Source organism: Arachis hypogaea, chromosome 13 (assembly GCF_003086295.3).
Source record: "Arachis hypogaea cultivar Tifrunner chromosome 13, arahy.Tifrunner.gnm2.J5K5, whole genome shotgun sequence".
Lineage (NCBI taxonomy): Eukaryota > Viridiplantae > Streptophyta > Magnoliopsida > Fabales > Fabaceae > Arachis > Arachis hypogaea.
The window spans coordinates 101,968,547-101,984,341 of NC_092048.1; the positions used below are offsets into that span (position 1 = coordinate 101,968,547).

A 15,795-nucleotide genomic window follows, 5' to 3' on the forward strand; every position below is an offset into this window, starting at 1 on the left:
GGAGTGCACTAAAGCTAGATTCCCATAAGGTGAAGCTAGGACTTGTGACTCAAGTTGATTGCTTTCATTTGACCTCCCTCTATACCTAGGGGATAACTAAATGAAGCAAGGCCTAATTGTTGTCAACATTGAATGGACTATAAGGATAGAATTTCTAATGTCAACCCTAAGCCAAGTCTTTTGATAATTGATTGTTTGTTTCTCATTACCTTGCTAAAACCTTCAAGGAATTCCAACAAGGCTTACTAAATCAATAAGATGCACACTTTGGCAATTCCAAGGGAGAACGACTCGGGAGACTAGTACTCTCGGATATAGATTGTAGATTTGTTTGATGAAGGATTTTGCGTCGGTTTAGACTATACTACGATTGATCATTTGATAATTTCTATACCGACAAAAATTCATTTGTCATGACTCCCTGAGACAATCTCAGCTCCAATCACATTTGTCCCTAGATCTCTAACAATAAGGCGAGTACCATTGCATAAGCTACCAGCTGGATCAATATTTCTCAACAAAATAATAAGCACGCCTTTCTTCAATTTCAATAAGTGATTCGATAACCTTGAACATTTTATTTGATTCAAAAACTCAGTATTTATCCAGTCAACATCAACATCATAATAAGCATCACTACCACATATAGAATCAGCACTTAGATACTCTTTTTCTGCCCCAGGTAGCAATTGAACAATGTGATCATTGATTTCTTCAACAATCTCTATTGTTGGAGCTAATATGGCTCTGTCTTGGAAAAAATCAGTATCATCAAAGTTTCTAACTATGTCAGGATAAATTGCATTTATAATATCATCAACTGGATTATCAGAAGAAAAAAATCAGAAACTCATTTAGAATTTGAACTAAAAGCTTTTCGTTAATTATTGTCCCAATACGCCCTTCTCCAATCTGAAGAATCCAATCGGAAAACCTTTTCAATTCTTCCAGATTTGATTGATTTGTAGCACTTTCTAACCGCATATTTTTTGTCAACGTCAACACTTCAAAGTGCTTCCAAAGAATTGAAGAATTGATTGATGCCATAACAATCTCAGCACGAGAAGCTTTAGGAATAACAGGCAAAACCTGTCAAAAATCACCTCCAAGAACAATGATTTTTCCTCCAAAAGGTAGATCTTTGTAAGACACCAAAATCGACGTCATTATGTCTCGAAAACTTCTGTCTAAAGCTTCAAATGCAAACTTGTTAGCCATTGGAGCTTTATCCCAAATAATCAGCTCAGCAAGCCGAATTAAATCAGCCTTAGGACTATCTTTCGGAATTCTACAAATAGTATCTTCATTCAATTCAAGTGGGATACCAAACATAGAATGAGCTGTCTTACTACCAGGTAACAATAATGAAGCAATTCCACTTGAAGCAACATTAATAACAATTCTTCTTTGAGAACGCAATTTGGCAGATAAGAGTCTATACAAAAAAGTTTTTCCAGTCCCACTAAACCCATAAATGAAAAACAACCCATGTTCCTTGTTAGTAACACAATGTATAATCCTATTATAGATTGACTTCTGTTCTTCATTCAACTTTGGAAAATTTGAACCGTCTTCAAGCATCACAGAAATGTCATATTCCAATTCACGCAACACCATAGAATTACTAAATTGTGAGACCAAATCAACATTAGGAGGCATACTAGCAAAATCTCTTAATGATTTTCCATTGGCCTGTAGCAATTTCTCTATCTCTATTAGACAAAATGTTTGTAACTCTTCGTCATTCATTGTTATTCCTGCAATATATATTTTTTTCAGTTAGTAAATTCATCAAGATATCAAAAACTTGTATTGTTTGAAAATTTCATGCTATGTATGTATTCCAAACTTTGTGCATATCATTTTCTATTTATTTATTGTTAAGAGTTTTTCTTAATCCTATAAATAAAAAAGATAAACTAAAGATTAAGTAAATATCTGGAAAATGAAGCTCACTTCGCCTGTAATAAATGATATCAGTAGATAAATATTTCCAAGTTTGATTCCAAACTAAAACAGGCCTAGAGACAGAACCAGATATTAACAATGAAACAAAAAAGTTTTCTCAGTTAGGCGCCAGAAGATAACTCAGCTGCTTCATTAATGGCCAAGACAAACTCATTATCATCTATTAAAAAACCCATAGCAGAACATGCCTCTTGAAATGTATCATATAAAACAGAATTGACAGTCCTTATACTTCGAAAACTGGTGCATCCTCTTTGCACATTGAGAAGCATACCCATATAGAACAGCTCACCAGTTGAAGGATGAACAAAACTCAATCTTCCTATAGAAAATCCCCTTCTTCTTGGTTTCCACTGTCGAGATTGTAAATCATAAATGAATTTACCTGGGAACTCAACATATGTTAGTGTTCGCCCTTCAACATATGTTCGATTAGCCATCATCCAAGCAGTAAACATTGTCATCAAATCTCTATTTCTTAATAAAATAGAGCCAATAGTATCATGATCATCAAACACAACATGCTGCTGATTAGGTAAATGAAATGTGAGTCTTTGCACAGGTGGGCATCTATGATGAATTTCATATGCAAAAATTCTCCACATAGATTCACAAGGTGAAAGATACCGACAATCATAATACTGTTTGATCTCATCAACCACTTTAAAAGAATGAGTTGTCTCAGTTGAATGACTAATGGTTGCAGTTACACAATTTGGACCCTTATTAATGTACTTGAAAAGATACTTTATAACATTTGACTTGCTGCAAAATTCCAAATTGATATGAGCCTGGTACTTCATCAATAATAATGGATTATATGGAACAACAAATCTATTATCAGGATCAACACCATGACTTTTAACTATAACACCAATATCTCGACGCTTGTAAATAGGATAACCATGTTCATCAAAACTCATATAATAAACAAACTGCTTCGGATAAAACTTGGAGCATATTCCATCTTTCATGCATGGAAAAGTTGGTTTTACCCTACCACAAGGGCCATGAATCATGTATTTACTAACACACTATACAAATGTGGAAACTTCATAGGATTAGGAAGTTCCGCACAAATCAACTCATCAACAATTTCAATATTCTGCAATTTATTCCTTCCATCAAGCCAAAGTAGAATATGTGCATGTGGCAAACCTTTTTTTTGAAACTCAATTGTATACATACCTAAAAAGTAAAAAAATGTCTGAAGATATAGAAATTTTTATAAGTAAGCATAAATTCAATATAGAATTCGATATACCTGCATTAAGAGGACCAAAAAAAAATACCATTCTTAAGATCATTAAGAAGACACTTCATCTTAGCATGGAAGACTCGGCAAGCAATGTCTGGCCGATCAGCAATTGGAACTTGATCACGATTAGTATATCTTTGAAACTCAGGCCAGTTAGGATTGCAAGTAAGGATAAGAAATAGATCTGGATACCCAAAATGCTTACAAATAGCCATAGCATCTTGGCAATTATTAAACATGTAACGTTTACTACCAGTGAAGAAAGAAGGCAAAATCACTCGAGTTCCAATTGATGATGCTTCAGTATCACCGCGTCACATAGCTTCTTCAATACCTTGCAAGACTTCTCCTCTAATTGTGCTCTGTTTTTTCCTGATTTCATAAAGCCTTTGTGACTCAATCATAGAGAATGAATCAACAAAAAACTATTGGAACAATCTTCTAGACTTATGAATAATGCTATCTTCATGCTCTCTCATTTGCAAACAAAAACAAATAAATTCTCGCATGGATACTCTAGTCCTTCTCCCTGCAACATTTATATCTTGAATATCTCGATAAGGAATACCCAATTGATAACCATCTTCCCCGTAAGGAAAAAGCAAAGGGTATTGCAATGGCCAGTATAAAGCATATGTCTCATATATTCTTTGAAGTTGGCCAGCTGCAGATTTAACAATGACATCACGACCAGTATCAGAAGAATCAAAATCACCAACAACCAAAGCAGCAACTTCATCGCACGAAGGATAATTATAAACTCTTCGATCACGTTCTCTTTGACTAAACAATTTCAAAGAACACACCTTAGACGGGTGATTCTCATGGAATTCCCTCACTCTTCTAAATGATTGTGCTATAGGATTGTATTGATCAATCATTTGGGTCAAATCAATTATCAGCTGTCTATCTATATCTGAACTTTGCCTATAATTAAGGAAAATAGTAACACAATATTACTAAGTAATTTTACTTAAAATGAAGAAACATGCATTTTTTTATAATTAGAATGAATCTTAACAATAATATTTAAATATTTAAACAATAAGATACGAACATTTTTATTATAATAATCAAAATTACATCCATATTAGTATCTTACCAACTAAAAATTAAATTGAAAATAAAAGAAACAAATTAAAATTACAATCATAACAAAATTTTTGTAAGAGTTGACCTTACCCAAATATTCCTTCTCTATGCGTTAACTCATGTTCTGTGTCATATATGTATAATTGGGCAAATTTCGGAACTTGACCAGCCTGAGGTAATAAACTTCCAATCCTATGATAATTTTGGCCACTTATGATGAATTGCGGTGGGCCAGTTCCATCATTCACTGAGTCTATTACTTTATCACCAAGAGAAGTGAAAGCAAACATACTATTATAATACCGAATTTTCTTCTGAAACTGTAAAGACTTACTATCATGACCATGAATCAAATTATATAATAAATCTGGAGCTTTCTGAAGATACTGAGCTTACCCCCATCTTAGGTGGAACGGATTTCTTCAAGCCAGGAAAGGTCCAGCAGACCTCCCTGCAGTGCGCCCCTCCTTGAATTATTCGGTAATAATGTAATACTTATTGAATAGAAAGAACAAAATTCGATCTATTCCCATGTTCCGATCTTTCCATTTTTTTGAATTTTTCCTTGAAAACAACAAAGTGTAAAAAGAGGCTGATTAATTCTTGACTGTTTTTCAACCCGCTCTAGTAACCAAAACGACGCACCACAATAGAGACAAGTATACACAAGGTCATCAATATCGAGACAACCTACAAAAATGAATAAAAAATTTAAATAATAAACAAATCCTTAAAGATTTAACTAAGTAAAAAATGATATTAAATGAAGACTTAAATGCTTCTTATTTTTTTTTACTTAAAAAAATATACCAGTAAAACAATTAAAGATTCAGAAATTATTCGGTGGATACTCATTGTCTACAAATTGAAAATATAAATATTTGATAATAATAATAATAATCTAACCAAATTTGAGACACTTATATTAAAAGTATTTAAAATCAATGAATACTATTTTTTATCATATTATATTTGGTAAAAAAAATGTTACATAAAATTTATTACGACCAGAATATTGAAATTATAAAAGGAACATAACGTGACTAAATATACCAAATGAGTAGATTATATCTAAATTAATCTGAAAAATGCAAACTCCATAAATAAATCAATTATAAGTATACTAAAATATCTTGAATTTCACTTTGTGAAAAAAGTGGATGATCAATAGGAGACCGAAGCTCATTCCAAGAATTTACAGTAGGATCATATATTTCAGAGTCATCTTGATTTGGGTTTTTATTATGAAACAAAAAAAAAAAACTTATTATAAATAAATCAAATATAAAGATATACACATCAAAAAAATATTTAAACAAACAATCATGAATTATGAATTTATTAATAAGTAAATGCATAATAAACAACATAAAAAAATAAAATATACAAAAATTAATTCAATAATAAAATATATAAACCAAAATAAATAGACAAAAAATATAAATACGATAACAATGATTAGAAAAGAGTTCTTTTTATATTTTAAAATAATTGAAAAAATAATGTAAATAATAAATAGACTTTCTAAGTTAATGAAGCAATTAGAAAATTTGAAACAATAAAGTCATACCTGATAATATGAAATTGGCATTAATAATTGGAGTATTTTGCAAAATAATTGATCCCTCTAAAGAAAAAAAAAAAGAACTTTAAATGTAAAATTAAAACTATGGGAAGATCAAAAAAATTAAACAAGTAGGTTAATAAATACCACATACCAATATATTTGAACTTAAAATGAAGAGAAACACTAGAAGTAGGAATAACATCAAACAATAAAGCATAGAAATCCAACCAAGAATATTAATTGAACACCAATTTTATAATATTAACAAACATCTGTAATGAAAAAATATAAATTTCAATTTCTTTCAAAAAAATCCAAAAATGAATATAGCAAAATTGGACTCTTCTATCTTCAACTTGTTATCCTCTCTTTCTCTTTAAATAATTTTTTCTATATAATCTTGCAGTAGCATAAGATTGAGACATTTTATGATATTTTAACCAAGCTAAAGAAATTTAGAACCAACTAATATTCACCATAATGGTATTTCGAAAAAAATAGTACTTTCTTTTGAGACACCACTTCAGTTATGTATAACCAAAAAAAAAAAAAAAAAAAGAAAGAAATCAAAGAGCCCCCATAAGTTCTTTTGAAGAGAATGAATGAGAATAAAAGAGTATAGCTTGTTTTCTCACTGCATACACTTATATAGATGGCTACCTATGATATGAAATTCATGAATTTTGCCAAAGACAAGACTAATATAAAAATGGTAAAAGTCAAGTTGACTATTTTCACCAACTATATATTTATTCAGTCCAATAAGTAATAGGTGCTAGCACTTTTAATAATCCACCACATGTGAAGATCATATCTTCCTATTCATGATTGATGTAAAACAGTAAAAGTACTTTGCTTCCACAGTACATGAATTTTAGTGTCAACATTGTTGACGTGTATGAAAAGAATAGATAAAACAATATAAATATAAAATAAATATTTACTTGATAGAGAAAAAAAAGGAATCTAACTAACAAAAGTAATAGAAATAAGAAATTATGATACACCAAAACACAAGTATGTTGATAAATAAAAAGAGTTGCTGTACTTCATTAACTGAATTAATATATTATATATCATTCATGGAGGTCCTAAAATCTAAATCACATATCCATGATGTTTGATATAAAGATGACCTTGTGTCCAATCCCTAGCATGTTCACATTTACAAAATAAACCACCCTCCAGACTACCTATAGATAAACACCCCTGATTAATCAGTAACAAAAGAACTTGAAACATTCATTACATATAGAAACCAAATAAACCAATTCCATAACTTGAGCATCCTATTTATTGGACACATCTCAAAAGGAAACGAAGCAAGGATAATAATCAAACACCATGACTACAACATATTTTAACCCTTAATATGAACGACATCTTTCACTTTTCTATATATTAGCGAAAATATTAATTACTAAACCACAACAGCGGAGACCACATATCAGATAAGTCAAGCAGAACTGGTTTTAGGAACCTTGGACTTAGGAGCAATCGCATCATCAGCAATCTTCTTGAAGTCAGGATTGAGGTTTCTTTTGACTTTGGACACTTTGTGAACAATTTGACTGGTTTAAATCTCAATCAGCTCAGGAAAACTATGTAAAATATTGGACAAAACCTCCTGAGAATAATAAGAGAAAATTAAAAACCTCTTCTAATTAAAAATAATCTCAAAATAAGAAATGATATAGTACTATCAAACAAATTTAATTGGTATTTAGTATGAAATAGAAAAAAATACATTTATGGAATTCAACATCATTAAATTGACAATAGATTTCGTTTAAATAATACCCGAGTCTCTTGTGTAACACCCTAACTATCAAAACTCACGCTTCCGGCTGCACGATCTGATAGCTCGGACATTACGACGACTTTTATACAATTTAATACTAAAATATGAGCATGTTTAAAACTTTAAACCGTAATACCGCTCCAAAATATTGTTGTTATGTAACGTACATTCATACATACAATACAACTTACAAAACTCACAAAGAGTATATATATATATATAATAACTTTACAAGTATTAGCCAATACAATTTCTATCCCTCTTACATAATGTATAAAGATAAAGGCGAGGGAACAACAATTAGATATATGTGTAAGACATAATTTATTAATTTATCTATTTCATTTTCATTAAATAATAAAATGTTTTTTCTTATAATACCTCAGGTGCTAATGAAACTATTTTAGTGAAATTTAACTGTCTCAATTCCCGGGCGATTGCGCAAAAAATTCGAGTTCCTTTTGGATTTCCCTCTTGATCAATGACAACCGCGGCATTATCATCATACTGTATTATCATGCCATTACATAATGTATAAAGATAAAGGCGAGAGAACAACAAACAGTAACTAAAGCAATACAACACATCACGACAACAACAAGATAAGGTCTTCGTGACTTCTGCGCCCATATCCTGAAAGGAGAAATTGTAGGGGGGTGAGAACATCATCCTCGAAAGGGTTCCCACCGTAGGGTTGCAGAATTACTATAATAGGATACAAGAGATAAAATCGTTACAGTGATTGATAACCGCCATATGTATCTTTTCAAAAACAACAGTTTATGATAAAAGAGAAATCTGAAATCTTTTCTAAAAGAGGAACGGTTCAATTCTTGAAAACTCAAAAGCCTTTCAAAACGGTTTATCTATGCTAAACCAATTAGCCTTTCATACTTTTCCAAACCAGAAACACAACCGAAACCAACCATCGGTCTATCTCATTTCAACCATGGCCCTAGGCCCAAACAACCCAACCGACAACTAATCACCACAGCCCAACAGAGTCCCAGTCGCAAACACAAATAGAAAGTTCAAGCATAAACAAACAGTTACAGCAAGTAGAACAATTAGTAGTTAATCACAAGTAATCACAAAGGCAAACCAAGTACAATATGCACACTCAAATAATGTCACATAGATGCATATGATGCATGCCTGTCCTAGTGGCCGATGATATCATCTGTCGGTTATATAGCCAACCCGACATGTCCTGGTAGCTAATCATTGGACAGAAACACCCATCACAGAGCAAGTAGGTTTGAGCTACAACCTCCTTGCTACTACCCGCTCAACCCAAAACCAGTGGAATAACCACTACTGCGGCTACTACCCAGGCAGGTGTTTAAAAGCTCAACTTGGAGCGAGTAGAATCACCACTACTACCGCTACTACCCAGGAATCACAATCTCTGATCTGGAGCAAGTGGGACGAACCACAACCCTTGCTACTGCCCAGGATCTCAAAACATACATTCATTCAGTCAGAATCAATATTCATCTCAGCCATTCCGGCATAAATTCATAATTCATAATCAGCCATGATTCATTATCATACACAGCCATTCCGGCTCATAACAAAATAGCACCTCCACCATTCAACATCATCAAGTTCATAAAATCGGCATTTAAGCCATAAATCACTTTTTTTCAATTCGATTTACTCTGAAATCAAATTCCTACTCTTTTCATCCTTGGCTTTGGAGATCTCATTTCTCAAATCATCTCAGGCTCATAAGCCACTTTTACTCAAAGTAAGTTCCCCTTTTAAAAACAATGCCAGTCTCGGCATCCTCTTTCCATAACTTCCAAAACCGTGGCAAGTTAAGGATTTTTTTTTTGAAAAATTCAAAATCATCCATCCAACAACGGGATTTTATAACAAAAGTTCCTCGCCAGTCTCAAGTATTTAGGGAAGAACAACCTATCTCAATTTCTTAAAAACTCATTGAAACTCTTAAAATCATGGATTCTCGGTTCAAGTAAATAAAAACTGAATTTATTATGAAACCGAGTCATACAAAATCACGAGTCCCAACCCAATCCAAAAGAATCCATTCAGTTGAAACGGAACCAGTCCATTTGAATCAAACCACTTTCAAATTTCTTCTTGAAACCAATTCTCTAACCTCTTCCAAGAGGTCTCAAACGTAATTATTCAATCAAAAGTCCCATTTCCTTTAAAATCACAAAGAGCTCCCCTGAACGAAGCCTTTAAGTATAACCAAAAGTAAGAGCCCCTTTTTACATTAAAAGCAATATTAGAACATACTATTTTCCTTCAGGGATTCAAAAGGTAAAATAATTCATTTCCAAATAAATCGAACTCGAGGCATATAGTTTACTTAAATAGATTAAGCTCGAAAACATCAATATTTTCTTAGTAACTCCATTAATACAATTTCTCAAATATTTTACTTTTCTAAATAACTTGTCAAACAAAGTCTAGGATTTTATAGAAATTTCGGCAGCACCTCCCCTAAAGCTTTGACTTTTTCACCCAGTTCGGGTCCCAACTAAACCGTTCCACAATCCTTTTCAACAGCCCAAAATCCAAAAATCAGTTCAAAGGCAAGCTAAATCCAACAGTCACCTCATTTTCATATTACAAGGAAACCGTTTCAAAATCAAATCATTATCAGCCGATTAAACTCATTTCTAAAGCTTTAAAGAAACGGTTTAGCAATAATCATTTATCAAAACCAGATCATTTAAAGCAAACCAGGCTGAATCCAAGAGTATCTTCTATTTTTCACATTATCAAGAAAATCAGCCCAACTCAAATCAATTCCCAACGGATTAAACTCGATCTCAAAGCTTTAAAAGAATCAACTTCAAAAGCATTCCGTTTCACAAAGCCGCACAACAATCCAGTCAATCAAACATTCATAATCCTTCAAATTAACTAAACAATACATAAGATTGATACAATCACCAAATATACCATGTCTCACATCAATATTCAGGTGTAATAATTGCAATATATAAGACAGAGTTTTCGGAAAAAGCCCCTACCTAAATATGCAAAACCATAAACCAAACGCCTCATAGAGTCCTTTCCGCCTCAACCGAATTAACGGCAACCAACAACTCGGCTCCACATGCTTTTCCAACAATCTCAACGACTCTAATCGCAACATACAACAATCGAAACTCAATCTTATAGCAATTAACGTCACAAAACCTCAGCGTATAATAACAGAACAGTAACTAAAGGGCTTTAAATAAAAAACGCTTACCGAACCGAAGAAGGAACGGCTGAACCAAAACAACGCCGGTCTCCGAAGCGGTTCGGCGGCAGCCCGGCAGCCACCTCAAGTGGCAGCGGCGACGAATTCTGATCACGACGACTGAAACCAACATGCAGTGACTATAGTATTCTCGGAATTCAAAAAGGACCAAAGCTAATCACAAGACCCTTACCGCTACAAAGAAAGAGTGACTGAGCCAAGTGACAGCATCTCCGGTGGTGTTTCTGGTGGCTACAAGACTGCTCCTGGTGACCAGAACAGCAGCACGGCTTCTCCCTCCTTCGGCAGCAACAATAGTGGTGTTTTCCAGCAACCACCGATCTCCGGCAACAGCAACAGAAGCTCCAGCTAGGCACCGCGGAGCAGCAGATCGGCAGTACCGTCGGCCAAGTTGCGGTGGTGGAGACGCCCTCAACTGCGGTGAAACGCAGCGGCTAAGGAAGCTCGGCGGCAGCTGCCTCTGTGACGAGGACGACGGTGGCGCAGTGAGGGCAACGATGACGACGCGGCGGCAGCTACCAGACACGGCGCCTTCTCCCTCCCGATCTGGTTCGTGCTCGTCTCTCCCTCTCTCCCCTGGCTCCCTCTGCAAACGTGCCCTCATCGCGAAACGGCGACAGCATTGTGGAGATTCGACGGAAGCGGCGCGGGTGACAACTTGCAGGGCTGAAGATGGCGACGCGACGGCGGTGGTGAAGCCCGACGCGCCAGCGACGCCCTTTCTTCCTCTCCTTCCCTCCTTCTGGCCTAGTTTCCCCCTTTCTAATTTCCGTTTCTTCTCTAAAGTTATCGTGTTGCAGGTTTGCTGAAGGGAAGTAGAAAGGGTTGCAGCTGTAAGGAGGTTTGCAGCGCTGAATTAGGGACTGAGGGTGTGTTACGCCGAAGGGGATGAAGCAGGAGTGGAGGTGTGGCTGCACATTGATTTGAGAAAGGGGAAATGTTGTTGCTACTGGGCTCAGAGGAACCGGGTAACTGGGTTAGGGTTTCAGGGTTAGGATTTTTGGATAAAATTAGGGTTTGGGACAATTTAGTAATTTCAGATAAAATTGGAAATAATATAGTAATTGAAACCCAAATTAAATCCAACACTAATTATATATAGAAAATACTATTTGCTCATCAATTTTATAAATTATTTTTAATAAAATGTCCAAATCAAATAATTAGAAATAATACAATTAAATCCTTTATCTTCCCAAAATAGCAGTATCAATATTTTAAAATATTAATTATTTAGTCCAAGTCATATAAAATCCTTATTATTTCACAGCTACTAACTTTATAATTTGAAATATAGAAAATAATTCAATAATTGTAAAATTAGATAATAATCTAAATTTATTTCAAATTCAATTAATTAATCGAAAATTGCTTTACTTTTCTTTAATAAAGAAATTTCTGAAATTAAAGCTACAGAAACACTGAATTTGAAATTAGCTAATGATAGCCCTTTTTCAAAAGTTTTGGGTCTTACATTCTACGCACCTTATAAAAATTTTTGTCCTCGAAAATTGATACAAAACGAAAGAAATTTCATAACAGTTCACCCTTGAACACATTTAAGGAAGAAGCAAAAATATCTCAACATATAAACATATATATACTGTTTTCAAATACTTGGGTTGTCGTATGCATAAAGATGCAAGGGTAGGAGTGTGATTGCAGGGCAGACGTTACAAGATAGGCTCGATGCATCAGATGACATGGTTCAAACATGTGATAGTAAAGCAAGGCGTCGAAGACTATAAAACATGATGGGGTTAAAATGACGTGCTCAACATCCGCACACTAATCTCATATCAACCTCAAGGCTTCAACTTTCCAACTCCATCAAGCACTTTACAATCTCCATATCCAATCATAAGCCTAACAACCGCAAACCCGTTCAAAAGGAACAAAACACCCACAACTCATAACGTTGTACAACTACCGCTTCAACTTTCGTATACACATATCACGTCTTAAAGAACTAGCACATCGCATTACTACGTCTACAAGTCGCACGTGACATCAAAACAATTCTCGAGTCTACTCAGAAGGATACAAGATTTAGAACGGAGAGACAAAGATGTTCAAGCAATGAAATTTGCTAGAAATAATTCAATTGACAACCTCAAAGATAACCCTTGGGTCAAAGAAATTCAGTAGGATTAATAAGAAGAAAATCAGTGCATTAGTTTGAAGCAAATTCAAGCTGAGTTGAAGATGCAAGAGGTTTACAGGAAATAATATCTCAAATCTAAGGCAAAGCTCATAGAACTCGAGCACGATTAAAAATACTTCCGAATACATTGTTCATAAAAGAATCGAAAACTTGCGGAAAATCACTTCGAAGTCTAAAAGAAAGGTTAAGCAACAAACATTCTTCAAGAGAGTAACAAAAGCATAAACATAGCTTTGATTTAATACAAATTTCATGTTGAAGTAGATCATGTAGAGTTTTTAGAAACAAAATGCACACAAGTTTGGCTAAGAGCTAAAATATTTCCTCAAATATTATAGAAAGATAGTTAGGTGAACAATCTTAACCAAAAGTAGTTCAGAAGACTCGAAAGAAAAATCAAATACTTCTTCAAAAATTTTCAAAGTCCATATTCAAACAAGCGTGTATAAAATTATAGCAGGGATAAAAGAGAAAGTTAAACTCTATTTAAGAAAGAAAATCCGAGGTAACATTTGCTCATAAATTGGTAAAGGAAATAAGTGGTGCATTACGAACGAACAGGTTTCTACTAAATAAGGAAGCTTTCAAAACTTCATTTAAAATAGCGCATGCCACTTTAAAATAACTTTGTCAAAATTGAACGATGGTTTCCATTACAATCAAGCAGCTGAAAAATAAATTCAATTTAGAACTCCTTCAAAGAGAATTCAAACCCCTTTATAAAATTCAAAACAAGACTCCAAAAGTATACTTGAAATCACCAACTCAGAAGGATATTCATGAAAATTATCATGTACTTAAAAGGAGGCAAGCCATACAAGAAAGGATCTTAAATCAAAGTAGTTCAAACAAGATCCACTAGGCATGAGACATCAAACAAACTTTCAATTGATCCAAAAGAATACAAAAGTCATAGGAAAGACAACTCAATTATTAGTAATTTCTCAAGGATAAATCTTTGACTAAAACTCTGGTAGAGACAATGAGAGGATAAACGATACACTATTTTGAAACGAATCAAACTGACTCATATAAGAACGAGATTCACCAGAGAAGGGAAGCTGAGATTGATTGTAGTGCTCTCAAGAGGTAGGAGAATAACTAAAAATAGAATCACGTATGACATTCATAGAGATGAAAGCTTAAGAAGGAATAAGTCAGTTCATAAGAAGAAGGCTATGAGTCCAACATTTTCAAAAGTACAATACTGGTATAAATAATTTAGTGTGCTAAGCCAAACTCAAATCAAAATAAATTAAGTGAAAAGTTTATCCAACGAAAATCAACCGAAATGAAAGCGAAACATCTTTTCTCTCCAGAATTTTGAGAAATACCTAAATACATACATAATCAAATAAAGATATGCATTAGAACTGTAGTAAAATTATTAGAAGGTCAGATTGTATTTAAGGTAAGTGCAGTTCTATAAACCAGTAAAAATACAGGCGAGGCACTAGGAATAAATAATTGTTAAACTATACAAGTAATCTTCAAAGTTTCATATATAGATAAGTATATATCTAATCAACAGCAATTTTTATAAAAACCTCAAAATTGGCTGTAATCGCTGTCAAATAAGAGAAAAATTGAATTAACAATTTCTCTAAGAATGGACTCTGAACAAGGACTTAAATAGCACAGCGCATCAAGACAGTTCAAAAGTATATCAAAGAATACGTGAATTAAGAAGAATTCAAACAGAGGAAGATTTATGCAACAAGGATTCCAAACAAGCATATGCAAATTAAGATTAAAGAAGAATGCATATGAATAGAGGAATAGAGTTGAAAAATCAAACTACTTTTCAAAAGGATTAGCAAACAAGAACTTCAAGTTAGGATATGAAAGAACAGGTCGACTCGAACAGAATTCAAGACACACCACTGAATAGCCTCGAGAAATAGTTTCTATTGTTCCCAAAACTCGCGATTCGCTTCACTCAAAACTCGTATATCATCTATGATAACCCATTAGTGCTCTCATATACATAATTCACTAGTATTAAGCCGGCCAAACTTAATACCAAGAATTATGTAATGTAAGACTACCAGCGTTAATCAATAGACCGTCATGTGTATAAAGTCCTAATTCTCGTCATTCGACAAGACCTAGTACATGAAAAACGCTCAGAGTTTGCAATTGAAGCATAGTCGGTCCATTCCTCAGGCTCTACAGAAAGGACCGCTCTGATACCATAATGTAACACCCTAACTATCAAAGCTCACGCTTCCAGCTGCGCGACTCTGATAGCTCGGACATTACGACGACTTTTATACTATTTAATACTAAAATATGAGCCTGTTTAAAACTTTAAACCGCAATACCGCTCCAAAATACTGTTGTTATGTAACATACATCTATACATACAATACAACTTACAAAATTCACAAAGAGTACACACACACACACACACACACACACACACACACATACACACACACACACATACACACACACAGAGATATATATTTTCTCTTTTTATTTTCTCATCATTCATTTTTTTTCCTTTTCTTCTTTTTTTTTCTTTTCAAATTAAAACATATACAAGAGCATCAATGCATATGATTTTACATTTAATTAACACATGAGTATGTACCCAATTCCCAAATATAGAAATACAAAACAAAAACACCATTTTTCTCTCAACCAATGTCCCAAGTTTTCCCACACTTGAATGATACACACTCACTAGCCTAAG

General features: G+C 33.8%; 2 protein-coding genes across 2 annotated transcripts; both read right to left on the reverse strand.

Annotated features, from left to right (window-relative positions):
* Nucleotides 1-404: 404 nt before the first annotated feature.
* On the reverse strand, nucleotides 405-1,749 carry LOC140177658 (uncharacterized). Its single transcript, XM_072210805.1, has 2 exons — nucleotides 1,104-1,749; nucleotides 405-820 (listed from the first exon to the last, which is right to left on the reverse strand). The coding sequence occupies exons 1-2, from the start codon at nucleotides 1,747-1,749 to the stop codon at nucleotides 405-407; spliced, it is 1,062 nt and encodes a 353-aa protein (XP_072066906.1).
* A 320-nt stretch (nucleotides 1,750-2,069) lies between these two features.
* Nucleotides 2,070-3,465, reverse strand: LOC140177659 (uncharacterized). Its single transcript, XM_072210806.1, has 3 exons — nucleotides 3,261-3,465; nucleotides 3,009-3,156; nucleotides 2,070-2,964 (listed from the first exon to the last, which is right to left on the reverse strand). Exons 1-3 carry the CDS (start codon nucleotides 3,463-3,465, stop codon nucleotides 2,070-2,072), a joined length of 1,248 nt encoding a protein of 415 aa, XP_072066907.1.
* Nucleotides 3,466-15,795: the final 12,330 nt, after the last annotated feature.